Source organism: Bos indicus, chromosome 5, assembly GCF_029378745.1.
Source record: "Bos indicus isolate NIAB-ARS_2022 breed Sahiwal x Tharparkar chromosome 5, NIAB-ARS_B.indTharparkar_mat_pri_1.0, whole genome shotgun sequence".
NCBI classification, from domain to species: Eukaryota; Metazoa; Chordata; class Mammalia; order Artiodactyla; family Bovidae; genus Bos; species Bos indicus.
Genome location: NC_091764.1, coordinates 35,832,740 through 35,858,681, shown reverse-complemented (window position 1 = coordinate 35,858,681; position 25,942 = coordinate 35,832,740). Strand labels below are relative to the sequence as shown.

At 38.4% G+C, this 25,942-nt stretch overlaps 1 protein-coding gene across 2 annotated transcripts in view; it reads right to left on the bottom strand.

The window, feature by feature from the left end:
* The window catches only part of NELL2 (neural EGFL like 2), a 469,663-nt gene that overhangs the window by 87,425 nt on the left and 356,296 nt on the right, over positions 1–25,942 (bottom strand). For both annotated transcript variants that reach the window (XM_070789234.1, XM_019960750.2), the window contains 2 exons: positions 15,798–15,920; positions 12,958–13,053 (listed from right to left, as the gene is read on the bottom strand). In XM_070789234.1, the coding sequence (XP_070645335.1) occupies positions 12,958–13,053; positions 15,798–15,920 (219 nt within the window). The remainder of the gene's footprint in view (positions 1–12,957; positions 13,054–15,797; positions 15,921–25,942) is intronic.

Sequence of the window (25,942 nt, the reverse complement as noted above, 5' to 3'; positions counted from 1 at the left end):
CGTGCTGCAATCCATGGGGGCACAAAGAGTCAGACACGATTGAGCAATTGAACTGAACTGAACTGAAGTCTGAGATAGCTGTTTGCCTCTTTGTGCTGTGTGGTGCTCACTCGCTTCAGTCACATCCAATTCTTTGCAACCCCATGGACTGTAGCCCACCAGGTTCCTCTGTCCAGGGGATTTTCTGAGCAAGAATACTGTAGTGGGTTACAATGCCTTCCTCTAGGGGATCTTCCTGACCCTGGATGGAACCCGAGTCTTCTGCCTCTCCTGCATTGCGGGCAGATTCTTTACTGCTGAGCCTCCTGGGACGCCTATTTGTGTCTTTACCACTTTCAAAAGTCTCTCCAAGATATCCAGCTCATACCTCCTTATATTTCCAATGAACAGAAGTTCATCAGCTTATGTATGTAAATAAAATTAGAATATATGAAGGATAAAGTACTAGAACTTTCCCAACCAAAGTATGAGGGTACCCAAAGAAAAAGAAAGATCTTTTTTTTTTTTTTTAAAGAAAGATCTTATACCCAGGAAGTGCATTGCTATTAGTGACCCCAGAGTTACAAATTAAAACTGTACTTACGTGAGGGATAGCAGGCTTCTGTAACACTGACTTTCCTATTTGAATCACTGTCTCTAATGAAAATGTATCAATACTATGAGTTCCAAAGCATATTGTTAAGGGGGGAAGAAAAGCAGTGATTAGGGAAGAGATACAAAGGAAATTTACTTTTCATTATATGTTCTTTGTTCTTTGAAATTTTATACCAGGTAGGTACCTATATTGCTGATTCAAGATATTAATGATGTATTCAGTTAATTGATTTTAGAATAATATCAAAGAAAAATCTAAAAAATAATTTGGTTTGCTTTGAATAAAAGAAATAAGAGGGGATATATGGATACTAGGAACTCAAGTTTATAATCAAATATAAGTTATATTCAAATGTGATCCCATGAAAATATTATCAATATTTTTAAAGCAAAAGTGGAGCTCTGTTCCAAATTTCTAAATTTTATTTCTGGAGACCAGCCTTCTAATAGCTTGAAATGTACTTTTTTCTCCCCTTACATTAACTCCATGACATGTCTTCACTTCTAGTGTTAATTAGGTAGGCCTTACAATAAAACAGTTTGAAAAATTTCCCCATCAGAGTTGTTATCTATTATACATGACTAATACATGGCAAGAGTAAGATTTTTTTTTTCCAATTAACCTGAAGGACTTGGAAAAATGACTTTGAGATTTAACATTGAGAACTTTTAACTACTTTTTGAATAGTACAAAAACTTAAATTTCCATAAAATATTATTTTTTAAAGATTAGCATTAGAATTAAAATAAAGCAATTATAAGCAAATGTGAAGAATGCAAATTCCTAAATTAAACATTTAAAACCATTGAAATGTGGTAAAATTATACTTAGAGCAGGTTTATAAATAAATCAAGAAAACAAAGTATTTCTTATTTTTAACCCTTATTTTATAACATCTCAGGGTACATGCAGCCAATTTAAGGACATTTAAAAGCTTCAGATAACTTTGTATGTAAATTTTACTTAAAATGTATAATAGAAACACAACAAATGCGATTTATTGAGAGCTCACCACATCTAAGACATGGGGTGGTGTGCCCTGTTAATGTTACTTCTTTTAATTTCCAGAACAACCCATGAGGTAGGTTTTATTATCTTAATTTTATACACATAAAGATTAAGGCATAGGAAAATGAAGTAATATAGAAAAGATCACACAGCTGGTCAAGAGTAGAGCTAGAACCTTGCCGATGTTACTCTGATTCTAATTTTTATATTTTTGACCATTCTGTTAAATGCTTCAAGGAGAAACAAGGTTTGGCAAACATTAGAAAATTAAAAGGATTATTTAAAAGAGGTCAAGGATCACCAACATAAAGAAAAGACATGTCTTAAGCACCTAAGCTAACTCATATACAGGTATGGTCAAAAAGCTTTTGAAGGGAGTTTTGTTCTTAATTTGGTGACAGGAAAAAGTAACACTGGCATCTAAATTCATCCTAAGCTCATTAATATACATTCATTCATCAAATGTAATTCATTCACTTTTATCAGTAGAAACCAATAAGATCACTTAGATCTCGGCAAGTATGATTGGAGTCTCCACCTTAGGCAGATTAATGGATACCTGGAAAAGGCAGATGAGAAGAGGGCAGCAGAGGATAAGATGGTTAGATAGCATCACAGACTCAATGGCCATGAATTTCAGCAAACTCCAGGAGACAGTGGAGGACAGAGGAGCCTGGCATGTTGCAACCATGGGGTAACAAAGAGTCAGACATGACTTAGTGACTGAAAACAATCACCACAGGTCTGTTCCCACATTACAAATGCCACTGAAATATCTGCTCTGTGTCTTGTCTCTTCCACTGAGAAATTCAGATCTGGAAAGGTGACTTTAATAGACATTGAGAAGGATCAGAAATTGAACTTCCTTCTTCACAAGTTTTTACAATGAAGTTTGTTTAATGGCTTTTGTATAGGAAGTTTGTATTTGTTTAAGTAGAGGAAAATGATTAGATCTGATAGAGTGCCTGAAGAACTACAGCTGGAGGTTTGCAACACTGTAGTGATCAAGACAATCCCCAATAAAAAGAAATTCAAAAAGGCAAAATGGTTGTCTGAGGAGGCCTTACAAATAGCTAAGAAAAGAGGAGAAGTGAAAGGCAAAGGAAAAAAGCAAAGATATACACATTTGAATGTAGAATTCCAAAGAATAGCAAGGAGAGATAAGAAAGCCTTTCTCAGTGATAAATACAAAGAAATTGAGGAAAACAACAGAATGGAAAAGACTAGAGATCTATTCAAGAAAATTAGAGATACCAAGGGAATATTTCCCATAAAGATGAGCACAATAAAGGACAGAAATGGTATGGACTTAACAGAAGGAGAAGATATTAAGAAGAGGTGGCAAAAATACACAGAAACTATATAAAAAAATCTTCATGACCCAGATAACCATGATGGTGTGATCACACACCTAGACCCACACATCCTGGAATGCAAAGTCAAGTGGGCCTGAGGTAGCATCTTTACGAACAAAGCTAAATGGAGGTGACGGAATTCCAGTTGAGCTATTTCAAATCCTACAAGATGATGCTGTGAAAGTGCTGCACTCAATATGCCAGCAAATCTGGAAAACTCAGCAGTGGCCATAGGACTGGAAAAAGTCTGTTTTCATTACAATCGCAAAGAAAGGTAATGCTGAAGAATGGACAAACTACCACGGAATTGCACTCATCTCAGACTCTAGCAGAGTAATGCTCAAAATTCTTCAAGCTAGGCATCAACAGAATGTGAACCATGAACCTCCAGATGGTCAAGCTGAATTTAGAAAAGACAGGGAACCAGACATCAAATTGCCAACATCTGCTGGATCATAGAAAGAGTAAGAGAGTTCCAGAGAAACATCTACTTCTGCTTTATTGACTACACCAAAGGCTTTGACTGTGTGGATCACAACAAACTGTGGAAAATTCTTCAAGATATGGGAATACCAGACCACCTGACCTACCTCCTGAGAAATCTGTATGCAGGTCAAGAAGCAACAGTTAGAACCAGACATGAAACAACAGACTGGTTCCAAATTGGGAAAGGAGTACGTCAAGGCTGTATATTGTCACCCTGTTTGTTTAACTTATATGCAGGGTAGTACATCATGAGAAATGCCAAGCTGGATGAAGCACAAGCTGGAATCAATATTGCCAGGAGAAATCTCAATAACCTCAGATACTCAGATGATACCACCCTTATGGCAGAAAGTGAAGAATTAAAGAGCCCCTTGATAAAAGTTAAAGAGGAGAGTGAAAAGTTGGCTTAAAACTCAACATTCAGAAAACTAAGGTCATGGCATCTGGTCCCATCACTCCATGGAAAATAGAAGGGGAAACAGTGGAAACTGGCAGACTTTATCATTTTGGGCTCCAAAATCACTGCAGGTGGTGACTGCAGCCATGAAATTAAAAGACGCTTACTCCTTGGAAGAAAAGTTATGACCAACCTAGACAGTATATTAAAAAGCAGAGACATTACTTTGCCAACAAAGGTCCATCTAGTCAAGGCTATGGTTTTTCCAGTAGTCATGTATGGATGTGAGAGTTGGACCGTGAAGAAAGCTGAGCACCGAAGAATTGATGCTTTTGAACTGTGGTGTTGGAGAAGACTGTTGAGAGTCCCTTGGACTGCAAGGAGATCCAACTGGTCCATCCTAAAGGAAATCAGTCCTGAATATTCATTGGAAGGATGGAAGCTGAAACTCCAATACTTTGGCCACCTAATGGGAAGAACTGACTCATTGGAAAAGACCCTGATGCTGGGAAAGACTGAAGGCAGGAGGAGAAGGGGAAGACAGAGGATGAGACGGTTGGATGGCATCACCGACTTGACTGACGTGAGTGGAAGTCAAGCTCTGGAAGTTGGTGATGGACAGGGAAGCCTGGCATGCTGCAGTCCATGGGGTTGTAAAGAGTCAGACATGACTGAGCAACTGAATTGAACTGAACTGAGGGCAAAATGATTCAAAACAATGCTTTAAAAAAAAAAAAAAAGATCTCGGCTGTTGGTAAAGCAAAGTCATCTAAACTTTTTCTTTCTTTTAAAACTATGTTATTTCAACATTTTTATTCAAATTATTCTCTTCTCCTATGAAAAGATATACATTTTGCTAATGGAATGTCACTGTGCGTCATTTCGGTAAAAAAAAAAAATATGCTATGGCAGAAATGTTTTGAAACTTTGCTAGTTTAACAACTTCAGGAAATGTAATACAATTCGACATTAATAATAAATGCCCACTCCAGTACTCTTGCCTGGAAAATCCCATGGATGGAGGAGCCTGGTAGGCTGCAGTCCATGGGGTCGCTAAGAGTCAGACACAACTGAGCGTCCTCACTTTCACTTTTCACTTTCATGCATTGGAGAAGGAAATGGCAACCCACTCCAGTGTTCTTGCCTGGAGAATCCCAAGGATGGGGGAGCCTGGTGGGCTGCCATCTATGGGGTCGCACAGAGTTGGACACAACTGAAGCGACTCAGCAGCAGGAGCAGCATGCATACTACCAGAAAAATAACTTTACTATAAAGGAATTGAAGTATTTTTACTACCTACACTATAACAGTAATAATATGAACTTAAAAAAAAAATCAATCCACCACAACCAATTTAAAGTTACCTTGCATGTAAAGCAACATTCATATATGCCTCATGCTTCATTTATCATTTTGAAATTAGAGATATTAAAAGCTAGAAAAACACTTAGGAATACAACTAAATTTACATTCATTTAATTCTAAAGGAGATCAGCCCTGGGTGTTCTTTGGAAGGAATGATGCTAAAGCTGAAACTCCAGTACTTTGGCCACCTCATGCGAAGAGTGACTCATTGGAAAAGACTCTGATGCTGGGAGGGACTGGGGGAAGGAGGAAAAGGGGATGACAGAGGATGAGAAGGCTGGATGGCATCACCAACTCAATGGACGTGAGTCTGAGTGAACTCTGGGAGATGGTGATGGACAGGGACGCCTGGCGTGCTGCAATTCATGGGGTCACAAACAGTCGGACATGACTGAGTGACTGAACTGAACTGAACTGAATTACTCATTGAAAATAATTAAAAATTCATCTCATGTTTTGATTTGTGGTCAGGAAACCATTATTTTACACACACACACAGCCATTTAACACGAAAATGTCTGATATCCTTTTCTTTGATACTGCAGTACATTTTTTTTTTATTTAGTTTTGCCATTTGATATCACCTTTTCCCCAGTCATAAGCATTTTAATTTGATATGTCAGCAGTTACCTATAGGGGACTGTCAACTGCTTTAGAGCCCTGCTGCAAATCATGATTGAAAGATTTACTTTTAGTATAATGACAGCTTCACATATTAATTAGATCATCAGACACATGTTTGCTGAGATTTAGCAATTGAGCAATAAATACAGCATGGCAGTGATAGAGCTGTTAAACTTCAGCACATAGATTTCAAATACATTTTATTGAGTTATCCAAGAAATAATCACCCTGCTAAACCCAAGTTAAACACATGATGGAATCTTAGGATGTTTAATTAGAAATGAAGTTATGCTTTACAAGTAAGTAATCTTACAAGTGGCTAAAAAAGAAGGCCATGAAAATTAATTTTACTCAGTAAAAACATACACAAAGCCCTTTTGTGAAGTTGGTAAATGGGTTCAATCATTTCACCAATGTACACATGATGGAGAAATAGACTGAATAAATTAGGGAGGAAGGGGTTCAGAGAAGACTTTTCAACTAAAGTAATAAGGGTTGGTAAAACTCATGTACACTAAGATTACCTTTCAAGAAATCAGGAAATCCTATTACTTCCTTCTCAGAGATTCCATTGTGAGGGCTCAGTAGATAGTGACCGGAACCAGGCATTAACCTCCTTTCTAAGCTATCAGGCAGCATTCAACTACAGAAGACATTTAGGCCATTCCTATACATGGGTAACCTCGGCAATGCTGATGCTTCCCTACCTCGAGAGAGAAAAACTGTCACAGACGTCACTCCTAAAGAATGGTAGCTGAAGGGGCAGACATAACAAAAACACAGACTTAATGGGTAATGACAGCAGGATGAATTCCTGAACATATAACATGGCATGGCACCCCACTCCAGTACTTTGCCTAGAAAATCCCATGGATGGAGGAGCCTGGTAGGCTGCAGTCCATGAGGTCGTGAAGAGTCGGACACGACTGAGCGACTTCCCTTTCACTTTTCACTTTCATGCATTGGAGAAGGAAATGGCAACCCACTCCAGTGTTCTTGCCTGGAGAATCCCAGGGACGGGGGAGCCTGGTGGCTGCCGTCTGTGGGATCACACAGAGTTGGACACGACTGAAGTGACTTAGCAGCAGCAGCAGCAAGCAGAAAGGAAAGAAGGAAGGAAGGAAGAAAGGCAGGCAGGAAGGAAGGGAGCAAGGGAGGGAGTAAAGAAGGGAAGAAGGAGAAAGGAAACCCTGGAATAAGAATCAGAAGCCTTGAGTTCTACAGTGCAGGCCTGTAACTACAATTAAACACCATCTATAAGTTACTCCACAACTCTGTGCAGAAATTACCTCATTCAGTAGGTGAAAGCACAAGATCAGATGATACTGAAGGCCTCTTTAAATTACTATTTTAAAATACCCAGCAAATATGGAAGCAACCACATCATCTTTTCTTCCTCATTTATACCTTTGTTTACTTATTCAACAAAAATCTGTGGAGCACCTAATAAGGTGTAGGCCTAACACAATGTCTCAAAGATTCATAAGTGAACAAGTTATACCCTTTACCTCCATGAAACTCCATTCCTGGAGTGAAAATGAGGTGAGCAGACAGAGGGACCAGAAGGCGAAAGCGGGTAGATAAGCAGCGGTCAAACCTCAAATGTGGCATTAAGACATGTGACCTTTATCTCAAGGGCAGTGGGAGGCACTGACTTTTCTTTCGTCAGGGGTGATATGATCAGATTTGGGTTGTGGAGGTTGGACTGCACATCACTTCTCTTCTAAAGGTATTTTTGTTTTAATGGCACACTTTCTATTTATAATGATATCAACAAAGTGGTGGTGTCGGAAGGTGAGGAATTAGGATCTAACCTGGAGAAATTATTGGGACAGACACCTTGTGGCAATTATTGCTATTATACTTTTTCAGATAGGAGGCAGGAACGCCTTGCTACTCAAATAGTGAAATATGGTCCGGGTCTAAAAGATGCTATAAAGCAGAAATAAACTATGGCCCACTGTCCTGACACCAACTTTACTCAATGGTGAGCAAGTTTAATATTTTATATATGGAATAGAAATGAATGGATTTACAGGCTAAAACAAGATGTTTTGAAAAAATTTTATTTACCCTCATGGTGAGCCATTTCAGGAACTCCCTAGATTAAGGCATTGTCTCTCCCTCATCATTAGTGTATTCAGAAGAAACTTTGAAAACTTTGAAAAGCACTGATATAGATTTTTTTTTAAAGTAGAGTATGGGGTATAAAGCTCCTAGTATTCAGCTGCTAACTCTGTGACATCAGAAAAATTTAATCACTATGAACCTAATATTTTTGCTTGTAAACGAATATTAGCTCCAAGATAATGCCCCTCTTTGAGGATATCTGTGAAGAGGAAGGTGATGTGTAGTGAGTAAAAGACACTGAAGTTAACTACTCTGCCCAAGACCACGTAACAAGGAAACAGTAGAACTAGATTTCAGACCTACATCTTTCTTAAAGCCCTTGGCTTTTATAGACAGTTACTTAGAGCATTGCCTTTCTTTGGGATTGGAATAAAAACTGACCTTTTCCAGTCCTGTGGCCACTGCTGAGTTTTCCAAATTTGCTGGCACATTGAGTGCAGCACTTTCACAGCATCATCTTATAGGATTTGAAATAGTTCAACTGGAATTCCATCACCGCCACTAGCTTTGTTCATAGTGATGCTACTTCAGGCCCACTTGACTTCCCATTCCAGGATGTCTGGCTTTAGGTGAGTGATCACACCATCATGATTGTCTGGGTCGTGAAGATCTTTTTTGTACAGTTCTTCTGTGTATTCTTGCCACCTCTTCTTAATATCTTCTGCTTCTGTTAGATTCATACTATTTCTGTCCTTTATTGAGCCCATCATTGCATGAAATGTACCCTTGGTATCTCTAATTTTCTTGAAGAGATCTCTAGTCTTTCCCATTCTATTGCTTTTCTCTATTTCTTTGCACTGATCGCTGAGGAAGGCTTTCTTATTTCTCCTTGCTATTCTTTGGAACTCTGCATTCAGATGCTTATATCTTTCCTTTTCTCCTTTGCTTTTCACTTCTCTTCTTTTCACAGCTATTTGTAAGGCCTCCTCAGACAGCCATTTTGCTTTTTTGCATTTCTTTTTCTTGGGGATGGTCTTGATCCCTGTCTCCTGTACAATGTCATGAACCTCCATGCATAGTTCTTCAGGCACTCTATCTATCAGATCTAGTCCCTTAAATCTATTTCTTACTTCCACTGTATAATCATAAGGGATTTGATTTAGGTCATATCTGAATGGTCTAGTGGTTTTCCCTACTTTCTTCAATTTAAGTCTGAATTTGGCAATAAGGAGTTCATGATCTGAGCCACAGTCAGCTTCTGGTCTTGTTTTTGCTGACTGTATAGAGCTTCTCCATCTTTGGCTGCAAAGAATATAACCAATCTGATTTCAGTGTCGACCATTTGGTGATGTCCATGTGTAGAGTCTTCTCTTGTGTTGTTGAAAGAGGGTGTTTGCTATGACTAGTGCGTTCTCTTGGCAACTCTATTAGACTTTGCCCTGCTTCATTCTGTACTCCAAGGCCAAATTTGCCTGTTATTCCAGGTATTTCTTGACTTTCTACTTTTGCATTCCAGTCCCCTATAATGAAAAGGGCATTTTTGGGGGGTGTTAATTCTAAAAGGTCTTGTAGGTCTTCATAGAACCATTCAGGTTCAGCTTCTTCAGCATTACTGGTCAGGGCATAGACCTGGATTACCATGATATTGAATGGTTTGCCTTGGAAACGAACAGAGATCATTCTGTCGTTTTTGAGATTGCATCCAAGTACTGCATTTTGGACTCTTTTGTTGACCATGATGGCTACTCCATTTCTTCTGAGGGATTCCTGCCCACAGTAGTAGATATAATGGTCATCTGAGTTAAATTCACCCATTCCAGTACATTTTAGTTCACTGATTTCTAGAATGTCGACGTTCACTCTTGCCATCTCCTCTTTGACCACTTCCAATTTGCCTTGATTCATGGACCTAACATTCCAGGTTCCTATGCAATACTGGTCTTTATAGCATCGGACCTTGCTTCTATCACCAGTCACATCCACAACTGGGTATTGTTTTTGCTTTGGCTCCATCCCTTCATTCTTTCTGGAGTTATTTCTCCACTGATCTCCAGTAGCATATTGGGTACCTACTGACCTGGGGAGTTCCTCTTTCAGTATCCTATCATTTTGCCTTTTCATACTGTTCATGGGGTTCTTAAGGTAAGAATACTAAAGTGGTTTGCCATTTCCTTCTCCAGTGGACCACATTCTGTCAGACCTCTCCACCATGAACCATCTCACATGCTAGCAGACTAATGCTCAAAATTCTCCAAGTTCACAGCAATACGTGAACCGAGAAACGCTGAGCTGGAAGAAGCACAAGCTGGAATTAAGATTGCCGGGAGAAATATCAATAATCTCCGATATGCAGATGACACCACCCTTATGGCAGAAAATGAAGAAGAACTAAAGAACACCTTGATGAAAGTGAAAGAGGAGAGTGAAAAAATTGGCTTAAATCTCAACATTCAGAAAATGAAGATCATGGCATCTGGTCCCATCACTTCATGGCAAATAGGTGGGGAAACAGTGAAAACAGTGGCTAACTTTATTTTTCTGGACTCCAAAATCACTGCAGATGGTGATTGCAGCCATGAAATTAAAAGACGCTTACTCCTTGGAAGGAATGTTATGACTAACCTAGACAGCATATTGAAAAGCACAGACATTACTTTGTCAACAAAGGTCCATCTAGTCAAGGCTATGGTTGTTCCAGTAGTCATGTATGGATGTCAGAGTTAGACTATAAAGAAAGCTGAGCACCAGAGAATTGATGCTTTTGAACTTTGGTGTTGTAGAAGACTTTTGCGAGTCCCTTGGACTGCAAGGAGATCCAACCAGTCTATCCTAAAGATCAGTCCTAGATGTTCTTTGGAAGGACTGATGTTGAAGCTGAAAATCCAATACTTTGGCCACTTGATGCGAAGGGCTGACTCATTTGAAAAGACCCTTATATTGGGAAAGATTGAGGGCAGGAGGAGAAGGGGATGACAGAGGATGAGATGGTTAGATAGCATCACCAACTCAATGGACATGAGTTTGGGTAAACTCCGGGTGTTGGTGATGGACAGGGAGGCCTGGCGTGCTGTGGCTCATGGGTCGCAAAGCATAGGTCATGACTGAGCAACTGAACCGAACTTAGAGCAAGTGTGAGACTCTCCTCTTATAGACTGAAAGTTCAAGGATAATTATATAGAGAAAACTAAATATTCTGTTGCATTATTTTTAACTCCAGTTTTAAATTTTACATTGCTCATATTAATCTTATGCCATTTCACACTTTCACAATCTCTCCAAATAATTTTTTTTTAGTGGCGGAATGATATGCAGGATTGAGCACGGTCATTTTTCATCCCAGATTTTCTGGGACAGTCTTTATTTCAAAAATACACACCACCGAAATGCTCTGAAGAAGCCACTATTTCACTAACCAGATTCTGCACCAGAAACAGCATAAAATACTGTAGTATTCAAGGGACACAGTCAGTACAGGAGTTAATGTACAGGAGAATTACAATGTACCTTGATACATGTGTGTGGGGGGGAGAGTTACTAGTAGAGAACATGGGATAGAAGCATTGTAGAACCACTGCACTGGAAGTCTTTGATTTTGAGCTAGTAAATCCAAGATAGTTAATTATCAGAAATCTGTAGTTAATAAGCTCTGTGAATGATTCACATGCATGCTGAGTTTTGGAACTCCTGATTTAAGAAATGATCTCCTTAAGAAAGAGCCCCATATATCAAGGATAGTCACTAGGCATTTTCTGTTAGAGATATTTGTAACCCATTGGTCACTGAAGTTTGAAAAGAACCACTTAGACGTATTTGCAGAAACAAAGGATGTAGTGATGCAGTCCTTTCGTGAGCAACCTTCTGTGTATAGTGGCAGTACTTATTCAGCAAAATTTTCACTTCCCAAGTGGACCAGAGCATTTTCTGTCTTACATTTTGATTGATGTGTTTATTAAACCAGATGACTGCAAGAGGGATGGAGATGGGACATTCACTGCGTCTATTGCACAGAGATTTATGAAAAGCAATGGGAGGCAGTGACCACCAATCACTGGTGGCAGCAGCTTTCTCTTAGGGAGATTAATCGGACTTTGTGAGGACCTGCTATTAGAATCCATTTAACCCAAAGTAGGGCTTCCCAGGTGGCCCTCCCTAGTGGTAAAGAATCTACCTGCCAATGCAGGAGACATAAGAGATGTGGGCTTGATCCCTGGGTTGGGAAAATCCCCTGGTGGAGGACATGGAAACCCACTCCAGCATTCTCGCCTGGAGAATCCTATGGACAGAGGAGCCTGGTGAGCTAAGTCCAGAGGGTTGCAAAGAGTCAGACATGACTAAAGCGACAGCAGGCACACAGCCCAAAGCAACCAAAACTACTACTGACTTGATTTTAATTAGAACCTAATAATCAATGTACTTTTTAAATTCTTAAGGTATATTTAAATGGACAAAACCATCTTACTTTGAGTCATAAGCCATATACTGTGTATAGATATATATATTTAAATATTTTTAAAAGCTTCTAGTATTAGTCTCTATCAGAAAGAGCAAGTTCAGAATGGACTTGGATGAGGAAAAATTAAGGAGTAGAGAACTTTAAATATTTTGTAAATATATGACAATGAAAAAACATTAAGTGGACCAGGTAAAAATTTATTAAAACATCTCAAATGTGGATGTAGGAAGTAGTATATTCCAGGAAGTGAGCTGACCAGAAGCTTGAACTCCATGTTTTGATATTATCATATAATTTCCAGGAACACAGGGCTCCAAATGAGTAAAATGAATTATGAAGTCATAAAATCCTAGGCAATCCCACACATTTTTTTCCTGAGAAAGTTCAATATGCTTCTAGTTATAATAGCTGCAAAACCTCTTTAGACTTTGGGCAAACATTCAGTGAATACCTCTCCCTGAAACTTTCTACCTCCTGCATCCTAAGCTTCCGTGTTAATAGAACCATGCTTTTGAGAGCCTACTTGAAACACTATTTTCCTCATGGATTACTTCATACATTGGTATAAAAGTTCATTTTCTAGAAGACGGTATGATATCCTTACCTGTTTCACAGCTGTGCCCGGTGAAGCCTTGTGGGCAGGCACACACGTTGGCGGCAATACAAGCTCCTCCATTTCTACAACCATCTTGGCAAAATGCTAAAATAATTCAGATACATGATTTTAGCACTTTATAAGGAAACAATTCAAGATTCTTCAAACTAGCTTTTCTTTATTGCCTTGGAGATGTTGACATCCAATTATACATCCTATTATAATTTCATATTTATAATACACTTTCCATATAGGTAAGAAACTTCAACACAATTTGTAGAACAATACTCTTTCTGATGTTAAGTGTTTCACCTATAAAAGAAAATACTGAACTTTCTTTTAACAAAAACCAGTAACCTTACACAGCAGTAAGTGCATTAGAATTAGTATTATATCTCATTATAACAATCTAAAAATCTTGAAATTAAAACTATAAAAAATGGCAACTATCCTAAACAGTTACCTAAAGAGCAAACCACCATCTAGAGAATGAGACTCAGAAACTAGAAATGATTGAATCCTATGAGGCTCTGATCATTCTTCACACTGTCCAAAATGTCAAAAAATACTAGAAAAATGCCCCATCTTTCAAAAAGCTATAAATCCATCCTAAAGGGATGAATTAGTCAATAATGAGAATTTGCCAAAGGGGTCTTAGAGTCTTGCATTCCCCCGCCAAGGATATGTCAGGATCCAGGGCAAAGGAACTTCATGGCCTGTTGTGTTAGAGTGGCTTTGTGAGTGAGGGGAGTTTTTCTGTGAGTAGAAAAGGGAGCCAAGTTTCAAGCCATTGCAAGGGTGATGTTTTGAGATGGTTTGGCTTCCAAAAAAAAAAAAAAAAAGTGGGAAAAACAAGGTAGGTAAGACTGTGTACCCTTAGAAACTTCTGTTTCCACCTCAATTTATACTTTGTTTCTGTAAGGCTCAGGGCTACTCCCTCAGCCTGGCTAGGTCTGTCATGGATGAACCACACCAGCATTTTCCAGGCCTCAAGCAAAAGCTTTTTCTCTAATTTTCTGGCACATGCTTCCCATAGTTAGTTAGGATGTACTTTCTCAGAGAGGTAAACTGTAGAAATCTGAGATTCTGTGACTGAGTTAAAAGAAGCTTGACTTGACTTCTTTGATTCTAGGTCCTAATTTGTCTTCATCCTAGGCAAAAACAATACCTAGTCACCAGGAATTTGCAAAGAGATTAGGAATTTAAGTCTCATAAAAAGAAAGGGTATATCATGTATATATCTTCACTGGAGTAATTTACAAGATTTCAGCATGTTGATGGAGGACAGGATGCAGATCCTATATCTAAAATATATCTCTTCCCAGCTTTTGACATTCCCATCAGAAAGGCACATAGGACTGGAGAGTCTTTTGATAACCTATAGTCCTAATTTCCAGAAGAAATTTATAGATCCTGGAAAGTTCTCCTTATTTCAAAGAATTTTCTATCTGCATCTACTCAAGGCTTCAAGAATTCTTTACACTATAAACTTTACTCTTCATATGAATAAGGAGTGGGAGTCAAGTACAACTAAGACTGAGAAGGTTGGGCTCCCAGATGAAATCTTAACTCTCAGCACACCCAGATGCTTTGGGGAAGTCCTAAGGGATCAGGTACACTATGCTATGGATTTAGCTTTTCTCTGGATCAGTCTAGATTCTGAGGAAATCTTTGTGGGATTTGGACCCCTAAATGAGTAGATCTTTACAATGCTCTAAATTATGGATTTCCATAACTTTTACAATCAGAATAATCCTCTGGCTCATCCATGTCTGTATCCAGTGTATTATTGTAGAACAGGCCTTAGACTCATGCTCCAAGGCCACTGCATTAATAATCATTTAGTGTTATTTCCTGTCTCCCATATACATGGCATCAAATAAAATTAATTTTAGTAATCTCCATGACAGCATATTTGAGGAATGGGCAGTTTTGAAGCTTAAAATGCCTAAATTAGACAAATCATAAGTTTTATATGACATAATAAGGAATATGGACTTTATCCTATGGAAGTCAGTATGAGTTTCCAAAACAGTTTCCAAAATAGTTTCCTCTATTTCCCTTGTGAACTAGGAGGTAAGCTCATCTGATGAAGGAAAAAGAGAGCATGGGTGCAAGAGAGAATTAATGGATGGTGGGAGACTAGTTGGAATGTCCACTGATGCAAATGAAAATCTGAGAATTATTGATAAATAATTCTCAGGTAAAATCAGAGATGACAATACATACGAACCCAATATTCCCAGTTAATTAGTACCTAACAGCTCAAGAGAGAAAACACAGAAGAAAAACAGTCTGACTGATCCCAAATAGATATTTTACAGTGAATCATGGTAGTAAAACAAATGGGTTGATGGTACTGCTGAAAAAATACAGCTGTAATGTTTGGACTCAAAAAGAAGTATATGAACCTGGGAGGAGACTGGAAAACTGGATGAAAAGGAAAGATCAGAGAGGTTAAAGATGAAAATCTATGAAAAGAACAGAAGGGGAAAACTGGAAGCAAAGGGACTTGGGGTCAGACAATAGAAATTTAAAGTCTAGATTTCAAAGATGGAGCAGTTCTGTACAAAAGTGCCTAGGGTATGGTTACGGCCACGGTCTGCTTGAGAGGAATAAGTGCAAAACCACTGCGGTTGAGGTCATGGAACATTAAACCAGAGTTGATGAACAGCTGGCCACTTAAACACTGATGTGATCCAAGAGGAAGAACGTGAGCTACACTTTGAAGTTCTCAGTGGCTGTGGGAAACACCCAGAAGGTAGGTAACAGTGATGAAAAAGGGTGGAGAGGAGAGATGGAGTGCATCATCCCTAATGGAAGAGGTATTAGCACTTAAAATCTTTTACCTTTGCATGTAGTTCCATTCCCGGTATAGCCTGGTTTGCAGACGCAGTTGTGTCCTCCAACAGTATTGAAGCATAAAGCATTTTCATCACAGTTGTGCTGATTCGTGACACACTCATCATGTTCTGAAATGAGGACACAGTTTTGTTACTCAAAGATAGATTTTCAAAGACACTGTGTTTTAAATTGTACCTTTATCTTTGTTATTGTATGGTATTCCTTTCCAACAAAAACATGCACAGATTATCTATTAAAGAAGAGTTTGTATTTTGAGGTACATACATAGTGCATACATCCACAAACTTTGAACACAAAAAGATTTGGACAAAAGGCAGATGAATAGTAGGAATGAATAGAGGAGCAGACAGGGAAGGATAGGAATTAATTCTCAGAAGTAGATACCACAGCCAGCTGTTTAGTCTCAGTGGTTAATATTTGGGGAATTATCTCATGATATAAATCGGCCACCTAACTTTTTCCTGTAGTAAGGGAAGGATGATAGGAAAGGAGGTGTGACTGTATTGCTCCACAAATCCTGACCTGCAGGATAATGGAACTGAAGCCCTGGGAATTAGATGCAGTTAACACCCACATCCACACTTGCAAACATAAAGATACACATGCAAACTGTTGGGGGTATTGGCATTTCTTCGTAAGTTGCCTCTTTCTGCAAAGGAGGTCACACTTTTCTTAAATAAGACAAACTTGCCTTTATAATATGTGCAAACACAAACTTTTTGATATACAGTCAACATGATACCTTCTTTAACTGTGTGTAACCTGACACTTTCAAAAGCACTGAATCACTTGATACCCCCAGCTCTGCTATGAGAGAGGAAGAACCGATGTCATTATCACTAGTTTAAAGACAAGTCAATGGTGGCTCAGAGTGCTTCAGGGGCCTGCACAAATTCACAGTCATAACAGGCAACTTCAGGATTCTAGCTCAGTGTTCAGCAAAAATGTAAACATGAGGAATAACTACAGTCAATATGAGAAAGAAAACAGATCTAACACTAGAATCAAGACAAGTAGGAAATGAAATACAGATAAGGAAATGCATACGAGTTAGTTCAGCGATCTGAAATCCCTACAGCCTCATACTCACACGGATCACCCAGGCTCTTGCATAAATATTATTCAGGTCTAAAATTAAATTGTATTTTAATATAATTACATTAATTAAGCCATTAATTCACCATGATATAAATAATCAAAGCAAAAAGAAATATTTCTTTTTCACTTTAGAATTCTTGGTATTTCAAACAACATAGATACTATTCTAAATAACATAACAGTAATATATCTAATTTTGAAAAAAACTTGCCTTTGACATATGCAGTTGAGATTAGACTAACATTTAACTACTAAAATCAGATGCTCCTTATTTTTTTAAAAAAAGGTTAACATTTCATGATTCTATGTCCTGTGTTAAACAAGCACAAAGTTGGATACCTTTAACTATAGCTCTATAATAACTTTATAAAGATTATTCCCAATAACTTTTCAGAGGACAGAGAGATTTCAGTCACTAAGGTTTTAGAATTACAGTAATAGATACCTTATTCTACAAATTCCTGGCTGAATTTCCCCCAATTGTATAAAATTCCACTTTTATTATTTAGAATCAGAATATTTTAGAGATTTTAATAAATTTATGCATACTGATGGCAGCCTAGAAAACAGCTGGATTACAAATGGGTGTCTTAACTGGGGCTACCCTTGGACATGATTAAATATCGGAGAGACCAGAACGGGCAGCCTACCTACTTGAGTTCAGCTGCCTAAAGCAAAATAAATCTGCTCTGTGTAGTTTGCAGCTGCTGCCAATTTTCTTTCCAGTGCAATTCAAAGAGCTGCAGTTAATCTATAAATCTCTATATGGATAGCTACAGGCCCTTTAAAGACAGCTGCTGATTGATTTGATGCTGTTTTTATCCCTGTCTTGCTTGTCCTCTTAATTAGATGGCACCCACTGGGTAGAGGAAGGACCTAACAAGATTTAGTTTAACATCCAGTATGGTAATGTTCAACAAACGTAAATAACTGCACAACCCAGGATCTGCTTTCCTCTGTTGTCCTTTACTCACAGCATCCACTGAAATGAAGAAGTGGGTCCTAAGCAATTCAAGGGTGAAGACAGTTTTCCAGTTTTCAAATGTACCAGTGCACACAGGTGTGAACGCTGTTCTCTTGGCCTTCAGTGCCTACCCCATGGATTCTCCTGGAAAATTCTTACTACTTTTAAATTCAGTTCAGTCACTCAGTTGTGACTGACTCTTTGCGACCCCATGGACTGTAGCATGCCAGGCTTCCCTGTCCATCACCAACTACCGGAGCCTACTCAAACTCATGTCCATTGAGTCGGTGATGCCATCCAACCATCTCATCCTCTATTGTCTCCTTCTCCTCCTGCCTTCAATCTTTCCCAGCATCAGAGTCTTTTCCAATGAGTTGGTTGTTTGCATCAGGTGGCCAAAGTATTGGAGTTTCAACTTCAGCATCAGTCCTTCCAATGAAAATTCAGGACTGATTTCCTTTTGGATTGATTGGTTGGATCTCCTTACAGTCCAAGGGACTCTCAAGAGTCTTCTCCAACACCATAGTTCAAAAGCATCGATTCTTTGGTGCTCAGATTTCTTTATGGTTCAACTCTCACATCCATACATGACTACTGGAAAAACCATAGCTTTGACTAGACAGACCTTTGCTGACAAAGTAATGTCTCTGCTTTTTAATATGCATGTCTAGATTGGTCATAGCTTTTCTTCCAAGGAGCAAGTGTCTTTTAATTTCATGGCTGCAGTCACCATCTGCAGTGATTTTGGAGCACCCCTCCCCCCCCCCCAAAAAAAAGTCTCTCACTGTTAAATGACATGTTTTCTGTGAAAATATCTTTCTCCTACCTCCTGCAGAGTTGGGGACTTCTGTCTGCTTTCCCTAGCACAAGGCTCTCTTACTATATTTTATCATAAATGTCCGCTTCTCCTTGGTCCTCTATTTTCATGCATCACTTGGGACTGTGAAGTTTAGGGGAAGAATTTTACATTTTTCTTTGTATTTCATTTCAGCATTTAAAGATAGTGTTTCGAATAAATGATTCAAAGAATGAATGACCAGATCAGGAAAGCTAGGATAGCCTTCCTCTGCTGTTATCATTCAAGTCAACCTAATCCATTCAACTGTAGAGTGTGTGTATGTGCTCAGTTGCTCAGTTGTATCTGACTCTGTGGCCCCAGGGACTAAAGCCCACCAGGCTCCTCTGTCCATGGGATTCTCCAGGCAAGAATACTGGAATAGTTGGCCATTCCCTCTCCAGAGAATCTTCCCAACCCAGGGATCAAACCCCTATCTCTTATGTCTCCTATGCTGGCAGGTGGATTCTTTACCTCTGAGCCATCTGGGAAGCCCCATTTAACTGGAGACTAGATATCAAATGGAAAGCTACTGAAACTTAAGCTGTTTTTTTGTTTGTTTTTTTTTTTTACTGATTTTTCTATCATGGTGTTTTATTTGGTTTGGAATATTTCAAATGTTTATTAAGATAGCAAGATACACTTTGAAAACAAATATTGATTCCTTTTCATCATTACTTTAATTTTTTTCACACAACTTAAAGTTGGTCATACAATTATCAACTAAACGGTGATCTTAAGAAAAGTCTTTTAAAATGCCTTTCCTGAAATCTCACAGAAGAATTAATTTTAATTTGACAGCTCTTTACAAAAGAGAATGTGAATGAAGCAAGGAGCAAATATCCTATAAGGTTATCTCAATAAATAGTTAACGATTGCTGTGCCATATCCAGTTTTGGTCAAATGTCAATCTTTTTACCCTTTCCCTGACTCACATACCCCTAAGGACTCAACCACCAACCCACCAGTCAGCCTATCCATTTTTAAAACTTCCTCCAACATTTTAAACATATAATTGATAAAATAAGGAGGGAAATATTATGACAGAATTTAAATCAATATTATATACCAGTGTTTGAGAAGAGCATGTCAGGATGTAAGTGTGAATGAATTCCAAGTTTTATTTCACATATAGTGAAATGTAGACATTTCAGGTATGATGTTCAGAATATTCAATCTGTCAGATTCAATGCTATCCTCATATCCTCAGATAAAATGTCATTGTTCATGTGACATGACAGTTCAAACAATAGCTGGGATTGAAACCAAATGCACCCTTTTCTTTTTCTTTTCACTAAAAATATTAGCACATAATAATTTTAATCAAAATATAATCATTTTTGTATCTATGCATTTTAAACAGTAAAATGGAAAAAAGAAAGAAATATTGAAGGAAAACTCCATCCTTTAACATTTCTTAAAAAATAGTAATATGGATGTCAATTATTATAGTACATTCTATATAGAACAGATGACCTTATAGTGGTAGCTGGCAAAAATTTCTCTTGAATGCCATAATTTGCTTGCTCTGCATCTTCACATATATGTGAAACTGGTTTTACACCAGTGACAAAGGTCAGCACAGTAAAATTCATTTATGAAAATAAAGTAATAATATACACACCTGAATTTACCTAAATGTAGATGTTACATCGGAGAAGGCAATGGCACCCCACTCCTGTACTCTTGCCTGGAAAATCCCATGGACAGAGGAGCCTGGTGGGCTGTATAGTCCATGGGGTCGCTAAGGGTCGGACACGACTGAGCAACTTCACTTTCACTTTTCGCTTTCATGCATTGGAGAAGGAAATGGCAACCCACTCCAGTGTTCTTGCCTGGAGAATCCCAGGGACGGGGGAGCCTGGTGGGCTGCCGTCTAGGGGTCTCACAGTCGGACACGACTGAAGTGACTTAGCAGCAGTAGCAGCAGATGTTACATATAACAAAAATATTGTCATTTCACTAACCTGTGTAAGTTAATGTATCTAAAATCATTTTAAGACTCAATACCCAACAGATCATTAGTCATAATAACACATCAGATCAGATCAGATCAGTCGCTCAGTCGTGTCCGACTCTTTGCGACTCCATGAATCGCAGCACGCCAGGCCTCCCTGTCCATCACCAACTCCCAGAGTTCACTCAGACTCACGTCCATCGAGTCAGTGATGCCATCCAGCCATCTCATCCTCTGTCGTCCCCTTCTCCTCCTGCCCCCAATCCCTCCCAGCATCAGAGTCTTTTCCAATGAGTCAACTCTTCGCATGAGGTGGCCAAAGTACTGGAGTTTCAGCTTTAGCATTATTCTCTCCAAAGAAATCCCAGGACTGATCTCCTTCAGAATGGACTGGTTGGATCTCCTTGCAGTCCAAGGGACTCTCAAGAGTCTTCTCCAACACCACAGTTCAAAAGCATCAATTCTTTGGCGCTCAGCCTTCTTCACAGTCCAACTCTCACATCCATACATGACCACAGGAAAAACCATAGCCTTGACTAGACGAACCTTTGTTGGCAAAGTAATGTCTCTGCTTTTGAGTATGCTATCTAGGTTGGATTCAAATTGAATTTTAAAATTGGTGTTCATATTGAGCTGTTTCCAGAATGAATATACTATCTAGAGATGATATGGCCATTCTAAAATTCACATAGCTTTTCTCAGTGTGATTTTAACACAGACATACAATACACATAGCACATGTTCTATTCAAGAAATTCACTATGATACAAAATGCAAATACTACAGAAAATAGGAGTGAAAGTAATTTAAATGTATCTACAATTCAATTAAATACAAAATTTTCAATGTCTATTTGTATTAGGATTTTCCTGGGATTAAAAATATGACTATAAGTAGTAGTTACCCTCACAGAACTTATAATTTAGTTGGGGAGATTAGATAAAAACATAAAAGCCATACATGGCTTCATTATGAGAAATGCTGAAGCAAGGAAGTAATCTCTGTTTAAAAATGTTGAGATCAACAGAGAAAGTCATTTCTAGTTGGGTAAGTGGGAATACAAGAATGACTTTATGCAGAAGGGAGCATTTGACACAGATATTTTTTATGTGTGTGGAGGAAAGTTACAGATTCTAAATTAAAACAGCACTTATTTATTTGCTTCTTTTCTTTTTGGAATCTTGAGCCTCTTACAAGGTTGAATGAACTTCAGTGCTTTGTAATAATTGTACCTCTAATTCAGTGCTTACTACATACTACACACTTTGTAACAAAAACCACTTCATTTAATCCTCATATTCACGTGGAAACATTATTTTTCGGGAAGTTAAATTTGGCTTGTAGATGTTACCTATCTTGCCTGAGATCACATGGCTGATAACTGTTAGAGCTGTGAATCAGGACATCTGACTCCAGAAAGTAGTCTACTGATTGCTATGCAATAGAGCCTCCTGACATTTAATAAGTCTTCCCTGATCTATTTTTTTACTCTAGTGATCTTTGATGTAATTATTCAGAAATTTTGAATGTTTATACATTAGAAGTCTTCTAATGCTTAGTGTTAGGAAGCTGTGACTGCTGTTCAGTTGCTAAGTCACGTCCAACTCTTTGTGACCCACTGGACTGCAGCACGCTAGGTTTCCCTGAATTTCACTATCTTCCAGAGTTTGCTCAAACTCATGTCCATTGAGTTGGTGATGCTATCCTCATCCTCTCTTGTCTCCTTCTTCTCCTGCCTTCAATCTTTCCCAGCATGAGGTCTTTTCCAATGAGTGTGCTCTATCAGGTGGCCAAAGCATTGGAGCTTCAATTTCAGCATCAGTCCTTCCAAAGAATATTCAGGGTTGATTTCCTTTAGGATTGACTGGTATGATCTCCTTGCCATCCAAGGGACTCTTCTCCAGCACCACAGTTCAAAAGCAACAATTCTTCGGCACTCAGGTTTCTTTATGGTCCAACTCTTACATCTGTATATGACTACAGAAAAAACCACAGCTTTGATTATGTGGACCTTTGTCAGCAAAGTGATGTCTCTGCTTTTTAATATGCTGTCTAGGTTTGTCATAGCTTTCCGTCCAAGAAGTAAGCATCTTAATTTCATGGCTGCAGTCACTGTCCATGTGATTTTGGAGCCCAAGAAAATAAAATTTGGCATTGTTTCCACTTTTTCCCCATCTATTTGCCATGAAGTGATGGGACTGGATGCCATAATCTTAGTTTTTTGAATGTTGAGTTTTAAGCCAGTTTTTTCACTCTGCTCTTTCATCCTCAAAAAGAAGCTCTAGTTCCTCTTCACTTTCTGCCATTAGAGTGGTATCATCTGCACATCTGACATTGTTGATCTCTTTATTGTATTTTCTAGTACTTTGAACCCTATAGGAGCCTTATTCAAAATTATAGAACTCCATAGGACAAAGCAGTGAGGTAATTTCAGCTCATACTAAAATTCACATTTTCACTCAGTTGAGAGACATTTAAAAAAAAAAAAGGAAAATAGCAATATGGTCAAATACAAATGTTTGAAAAACAAAGTAACCGCCTCACAGAACCTGAACTCTAACACTGCTTCCCTCAAATGAAATCTTTGGAAGTTCAACCTAAATGCAGTTTGGCAAACAGATATCTCCAATGTCCAGGAGTCAGTTAGGCTTTGGTAATGTCATCCTTTGCTTCTGGGTAATTCTGGTTTATATCCCTGTAATATACCAGATCCTTTGGCTGACATCTTTACACAGTAGATTCCACTCTTCTGACAACAGAATGTAATATATCTTCATAGCTTTATAACTGGTCCAATACTCTCAGAGAATCTTTCTTTTCCTCTGATAGATTTCTCCAGTCACAAGAATTACATTACCTATGCTGCATCTTCTACTCTCTTGTCTAAATCCAGAAATGCTGGGAAAACAGTGGCTATCACAATATACAGGTGAAAATTCCACAAAGAAAACTGCTTCACTCTCTTTGAACTGAGTGTTTTTTAGACTACGAGCTCAAAATGAGCATATTCTCTCTTTGAATGTGGCAAGATGTGGCTCTGAATCTAGTGACAACCAACCTCAGGCCTTTACTATGATTTGATTATTAGAAACCTGGGACAAAGCTCCATCAGGCTTAAGACTGGATAAGTCTTGCAGCAAGGAAGCCCACAGAAGTATAAATTTTTCTTGAAAGTGAAAGTGAAGTCTCTTAGTCGTGTCTGACTCTTTGAGACCCGTGGACTGTAGCCCACCAAACTCCGCCGTCCATGGGATTCTCCAGGCAAGAATACTGTAGTGGGTTGCCATTTCCTTGAGGAGCTCTTAATAACATCATCAAACTATATGGTTAGATTGGGGATTTATCTCAAAAACAAAGAACTGCTTGGTTATGGTCCTCTTACATTTCTGGAAACCATATTGCTTGCCTGAAGGTATCAAGGAGATTTGAAGAAGCTCCTCCATGAATTTCAATCATATGTGTCCCCACCTAAGTCAATGTGCTCTGACCTGTAAAGAGCATCAGAACTTGACAGCCCATGGGTCTGCAACTGAGATCTCTTATTTTTCTCTCAAAAGAATGGCAACAATGATGAGTCCCCAGATAATACATGCCATCTCTGTTTCTCAAACAAAATAACTTTTTGAATTTGACCATAGCTCCTAGGCTTTCCTGTTGGCTCAGTGGTAAAGAATTCCCCTGCAATGCAGGAGATGCAGGAGATACGTGTTCGATCCCTGGGTCAGGAAGATCCCCTGGAGGCAGACATGGCAACCCACTCCAGTATTCCTACCTGAAGAATCCCATGGACAGACAAGTCTAGTGGGCTACAGTCCATAGGGCTGCAAAGAGTTAAACTTGACTGAAGCAACTTAGCATGCACGCATAGCTCCTTAGACCATTCACAAGATAATTTATTCAATGGCAGGTCTTTTCAAAGTGAGTACAAACTGAATATAAAGTAATATCTCTATTACAACTCAACAATTTTTAGATAATTCGGGGGCCTATTGGAAAGAACTTGAAGCGCTTCCTTCTCTCTTCTCCTTTCTTCCTCCCCCTCCACAAATATTTAGTGCTCAATGACACCAGCAAGACAAATCTCTGAAATCAAAACATCTGTCCTAATGATTAAAGAAGACTGTTTCCATTTATCAGTTTAAAATGTCCCCCATAAACTGTTCTGTAAGGGGACCCTAACTACATTTGAAGGACAAAGTAGAAATATGAGAAAATTATGTACTATTATAAATAGCAATAGCAGGGAGGCGACATGATACATATGCTTTCCAGACAGGCTTGGTTTGAGATGCTGTTTTATTCAAAGTTCTCAGTGGCCTTGAGAAAGTTAGCCGATCTTTCTAAGTTTAAAATGAGAAAATTAAGACCTACAATAGAGAACTATTGCAAAGAATACACTTAAATGATGAAGGTAAACACACTGGCAAATAATAGACACTCAACAGATATTAGTTACCCTCTCATCTCATTACCTAGTTCAGTGGGAAAACTCATTTTGTCTTTATTAGCAAATGGACAGCTAAAGATAATGTCCTCTCTTTTCTATTTCAATTATCTGGAGAAAACCTAAATGTCTTACAGAATTTGCTTTCTTCATAATCTTTTCTGAAATCAAACACATTCTGGACATTCTTCTGTTTTCTAAAATGCTGCTGAACAACTTTCAGTGGTTACATTAAGGGAAAATGCCTCTATCAAACCTACCCAGAGCTATTCATTTTGTTTCTTATAGTTACATTACTTATTCACTTTTATTAGAGAGAAACGTCTATTTATTACAAGGTCATTTTAACAGAAATCTACTTTTACTTTTAACACCATTCAAGCAGCTACAAGAAATTATATTTTCAGCCTGCTTAATGCCTACAGCTGTAGCAAAGCCACTAAAACTCATTTTTACACCCAAGCATTTCTTGTTCAGTACTCAAGTTTCCTGTTCACTGACCACACCGATTCAACACTGACTTCTTGTTATTCTTCAGTTTGTTCGGCAACTAGGAATTTGTTAGATTTCCTTCCTTTGACATGCTTGGTTTATTTTCTTCTAGTCTTTTCACTCTATGTTCAGACTTTTTGCCTAATCCTTATTTGATCAAGAATCTTGACAACCAAAGCACAAATTCCCTCTTTACCCTTACAGTAATTTCACAAAGAAATTAAAATTCAATTTTTATGGCAAAATCTTACTTTGCCCTATTTTGTGTCTCGTGGAGTAAGCTTTGTCTGAACCCAATGTAGGGCAACAAAATACTTTGAAGCATCAACCAGGTGATTT